At 30.1% G+C, this 5183-nt stretch overlaps 1 protein-coding gene and 1 long non-coding RNA gene across 2 annotated transcripts; one reads left to right on the forward strand and one right to left on the reverse strand.

The window, feature by feature from the left end:
- The first annotated feature begins 1147 nt into the window (after positions 1-1147).
- Positions 1148-2523, forward strand: LOC112767190 (uncharacterized). Its single transcript, XM_025813075.3, has 2 exons — positions 1148-1680; positions 2280-2523. The coding sequence occupies exons 1-2, from the start codon at positions 1278-1280 to the stop codon at positions 2300-2302; spliced, it is 426 nt and encodes a 141-aa protein (XP_025668860.2). The 5' UTR covers positions 1148-1277; the 3' UTR covers positions 2303-2523.
- A 949-nt stretch (positions 2524-3472) lies between these two features.
- Positions 3473-4791, reverse strand: LOC112765419 (uncharacterized). The gene is made up of 2 exons (XR_003183771.2): positions 4671-4791; positions 3473-3945 (listed from the first exon to the last, which is right to left on the reverse strand). It is a non-coding gene; the product is annotated as an uncharacterized lncRNA (long non-coding RNA).
- Between the last annotated feature and the right edge of the window lie 392 nt (positions 4792-5183).

Here is a 5183-nt window from a genome sequence, read left to right on the forward strand (position 1 = left end):
TACTTAATAAAATTTATTTTAGTGTATATATTTTTGCTCCCATTCTTAAAATTTTCTGACTCCGTCACTGATGGTACTATACACAATATTTTTTTTTAGAAATTTTAGGGGGTAACAATTTTTATGATTTGTAATCATCAAATAACTATCAAAATAATTTTAATGGTGTGAGATTGGTATGAGATTTTATCCAATAACTTACTTTTTTTACTGGTTACATAACTAAAATTTAACAAAATTGCTATTTCCTAGATTTTTTTTTTTTTAATAGATGCAATCAAGCCCACTAAACTCAGCATTCAGCAAGGTACGGACAAGTTTTACTTACGCCTACACAATTTTGATTTCTACCAAAAGTTCCCAATTTATTTGACTAAAGAATACTTTTTTGATATATATTTGACTAAATTAGGGGATCTGAATTAGCTTGTCTCCCAATACTCAACCAAAGAAATTAACTGTTCAATTTTCCGTTAGCCTAAAATGCAGATGAATCGAATAATTTAAAACGAAATGTTCTTCGCGATAATAAGATCGTCAAAGAATATATGATATCCTAGAATACCTTCCCGAAACAAAAAAATTAAATGTGTGCACACTGACGAAATAAAAAAGATTCCCATAATTAAAAAATAAAAAAATAAAGTCCTAATGCTACTCCTGTATTAAAAGAACAAAGGAATAATATAAAGTTGAGCTTGAATTAAATTTGGTCGTCAAGCTAAGCTTTCTCTAGATTAAATTAACTCAAATTCAAAATCTATAACTAAAACAAAACAACGGTCACACCATGCGAATTGAGAACAATAATACATTAATAAAGAAATCAAAAGCGTTTCTTCAACGCGAGATGGGAACATTCTCAAACACATTTTTCATTCCTGTATATGCTTCATAACCGCCATCCCAAACCATATTCAACAAATTAATTTTTCAATCTAATCTAATTTTATTTCAAAAGATTGCGATCTATATTGTATCAATTTTTTATTTTGTTTTGATTTGGATCAAAATTTAAATTTAAAATTTAAAAGATTAACAGATTTCAACTAAAAAAGGGAAATTCTTTATTACAGATACTTTTTCTTTTTCTAAATTCAATTTCAGAATAAGATATTACGTTTGCTTATTCCTATAAATACCCTTTAAATTAGACCCACCTTTCATCAAACAAAACATAAAAGTCTCACTAGTCTCTCTTCTAAGTTCTAATTATTGTTACAATTACAAAATCCCTAATTAAGCTGATTTTGATTTTTGAAAATCAAGCACCAGCCATGAGCGTAGAAATCATAGACGGCACCACCATCGCCAACTTCGTTGAAGATGAGGAGGCCTTCTCCGCGTCAGTAAACGACCTCTTCGCTCAACTGGACGCGGACAAAGATGGCTTTCTGTCTTACAAGGAGATGGTGAAGGAACTGCAGAGGCTGAGGGTGATGGAGACGCACTTCGGCGTGGATGTGAAGCGCGAGCCCGAGGAGGTGGCGCGTGTGTACGAATCGCTGTTCGTGCAATTTGACCACGACATGAATGGGAGGATAGATAAGAATGAGTTCAAGAAGGAAACAAAGAAGATGCTTCTGGCCATGGCGAACGGACTTGGATCATTGCCGATTCAGATGGCACTTGAACATGATAGTCTCCTTTTGAAGGCTGTCAAACATGAATATTCATATGGTGCTTCTGCTAATGATAATCTTCTTGCTAATGCTGCTTAAATAATTAAATCTTAGTTTTATATTATTCTTCATTTTTGTATCGAAGGAGTGAACGTGCAATACATGATATATTAAATGTTGTTCCCAATACTTTTTCATACCAGAAATGCTAGTTCTCTTTTAATTTTTAGTCTAATCTTTTAATAATTTATTATTATTTAATTAATTTAAATATTTATTTTTTATTTTCTTTTTCTTTTGAAACTGTAAAGAACAATACTTAAAGTCAATAAGAAAAAGTTATAATAGTAAATCATAAATGAACATGAAAAGGGCCAAAATGCTAATGTGGTATTTCATCTGACAGTTAGTGATATGAGATTTTGGATTAGCTAAGAACAGGGAAGAAAAAAGAGTAGTTAAAAAGAGGCAGTGTGGTATTTCATCTGGCAGGGACGTAGTGATATGCAATTGATAATGGCTCAAGTGTTCCAAGCTGCTTTAGAATTCTTCCTTTTTGCCCTTTTTATTTTTCACAGGCCAATTAACTTCAGAACAGGTTTTCCTGCTCAGCACCTTCTATAACTCCAATTGTTTTTTGTTTTAAATGCAATGTAGGTGCCTCGATAAAGCAGCTATAGTGTCTGATGCTGAGAGCAAAATTGATTATTACCATGATCCATGGAGACTGTGCACTGTGACACAAGTTGAGGAACTGAAGATCTTGCTCTGCATGTTCCCAATTTGGGCTTCAGGAATCATTTTTGCTGCTGTCTATGCCTAGATGGCAACCTTGTTTGTGGAACAAGGAACGATGATGAACACTTATTTTTTGGGTTATAATTATAATATATTTCCAACACTTATTTTTTGAAATCTTTAAACTGAGCATAAAAAAAAAACCGAAGGAAATGCGAAGAAAAACTTGACACTAAGGAGGAGATATTATAAGGAAGAAATAAAAGAGAAAAGTATGTGTGACTTAATTGAAAATTTGATACTAAAATATACTGTTAGGAAAAAGAATTTCTAAATCAAACAATGTAGTTTTTATTGAGTTCAATTTTATTGTTCAATTTATGTGAAGAAAGAAATAAATGCAGAAATAATGTGAAAACAAGCTGATAAGAAAATAGAAATTATAATTTATATTAAGTAATAAAAAATAAAAACAACATAAGAGAATGGTTTTAATATAATACCAATCCCAAACTATGAACAATATTGATTATTATGCAAAACCAGAATTCGAGACTAAGCCTGTTTATAAACAGCAGAAGCTATTTTTTTTTTTGAATTATGAAAAGTCACCATACGAATGTTTGGCACCATTTAAAAAAAAGTTTTTAACTTTTCGAGAAGTTAATTCAAGTTAATTCACAGCTTTTTGAAGAAGTAGAAATATATGACTTCCCCTTCGATAAGTCATTTTATCGTTTTTCTAGAAAAATTGACTTTGATTTTATTTTTGGCTCTGTGAAGATGCTTTTGACCTTTCACGTAATGATTTATCTAATGAAAGTATTGACCTTCCAACACCATTTTAAAACAATGTTCCATCTGAATCACCTACTTCATATATTTCTTCCAATTATTTTTTTTTATCATTTTATCACTCTATTTTTATTATTAAATTTGTATTTAACATGATGTGTGATATGAAATCTCAGTTTTAATTTTATTTTTTTCACATGTGATTTTATTTTTATATAGCTTGCTATTATTTTTATAGTTAGTTATAACAAGTTCTTGAATTATTTATTAAAACGCTACAACTTTAAAATAAGAACTTTTATAACTAAAAATCCAAATACAAAATAATTTATTTATAAACTGCTATTAATAAAAGTCCTCATACGTTAAACTCTTTTTTCAAAAGAACTTATTTAAGTTGTTTACCCAAACTGGACCTAAACTAAAAATGAAAAATTAGGACTTTAAAATAAGAAACTCCACTCCACAATCCTATAAAATAAAAACTAGAAGAAAATTGCTAAATCACAAACACCATGATCCTCTTGAATCCAAGAAAAGTTAGCCATCAATTTGCCATTAGGAAGCCACTCAATCCACATCAGAACCATTCACTTGGAACTTCTTTGGAGGTTCACTTGAGTAAGCCAAAAATTGGCCATCACCCTTAACCTTGAGCATAGCAACACCCTCAACATATTCCACTTCTTGAATTACACCTCCATTATTGAGCATATTTGTTAGTCCTATTGGTGCAAATTTGATGCTGCCAGATAGTACTCACTCCAGATTTGTCATTGTTTCCCTTTTCCTAATGAAATGCCCAAAAGAAGCTCTTAATGAGGATAAAAAAGATGTATGTTTTACCCCAACTAGACAGAATCAACTTGCTTTACTTGTAATCAAGCATTTCTTATACATAGTGCACAAATTCAGAATTACAAAAAAAAAAAGAGCCAAATTGAAAACAAGGGAATTTCATGATAGCAGTAATTTCCTAATTTAAATAATTGAATTATATAATAGTGAATAGTAGAATGTGAATTATATAATACTAGAATTATATGAATAGTTGTATTTCATAATAGCATAAATTTTCTCAAACTTGAACTGCACTACACAAAACCAACCAAAAACAGAACAATTAAAATTATTTCAGATCCGCAAGAATCACTTGACTTATTCTATGAACCAAACACTTGAAATCCCCACCCACATAGCAGCCTGCAAGGGAACAACACCCAGCAAGAGTGTATTTGAAACAAGTAATTAAATTGCATGACTTGTGAGTATGTCAAGCAGAAACAACCCACCTCATAATTGATCCAGTTGGAATTAATCATATCATTCATGTTCTCATTGGTAAAAGTTTTTACCAGTAAAATATATTATTCATTTTAACATCTTAACAAATGCAAAGGGCAATACTTCGGCATTAAAAATAAAGGCAACAGAACAACAAACAGGGATTCATACAAACATCTAAGCTAAAGGCATACAATAGCAACTATTACAAGCATCATTACATGGACATACCTGTGTATAATAGTAAACACGCCCTCTTTTACCAGCTCGTGTCCTAGGCGGAGGCTTAAAAGCCACTGCTTCCAGCACTACTTGATTTAGTATAGAAGTTCCAAGTCTTCTTGATCTCTCCTTCTCATTAATCATATTAAATTGCAACTTAAATTTATAATTATTAATTAAAAAACTTATAATAATATATTATTTTTTATTATTTTAGTTGAAAATAATATATTTTGATATTATTTTTTAGGATTACTGACATCAAATTTTGATAATTTTAAAAAAAAATTAAATGTTTTATGTCTTCTTTAACAAAATTTCAACAACTCATAAAAGTTAATAGAATAGATGGTTATAAATCAAAGTGATAGACAAAATTAAAAGTTGCGATAATAATACTTAGTGATAATTAATTACGGTCAGACGAAAAGAAGGTGAAAGGAGAAGAAAAAAATGAAAAAAGGAGAACAAGGTAATATAATAATGGCAATCAAATAATGACAGATATGTGTATAGAGAATA

This window comes from Arachis hypogaea, chromosome 17 (genome assembly GCF_003086295.3).
Source record: "Arachis hypogaea cultivar Tifrunner chromosome 17, arahy.Tifrunner.gnm2.J5K5, whole genome shotgun sequence".
Classification (NCBI taxonomy): Eukaryota; Viridiplantae; Streptophyta; class Magnoliopsida; order Fabales; family Fabaceae; genus Arachis; species Arachis hypogaea.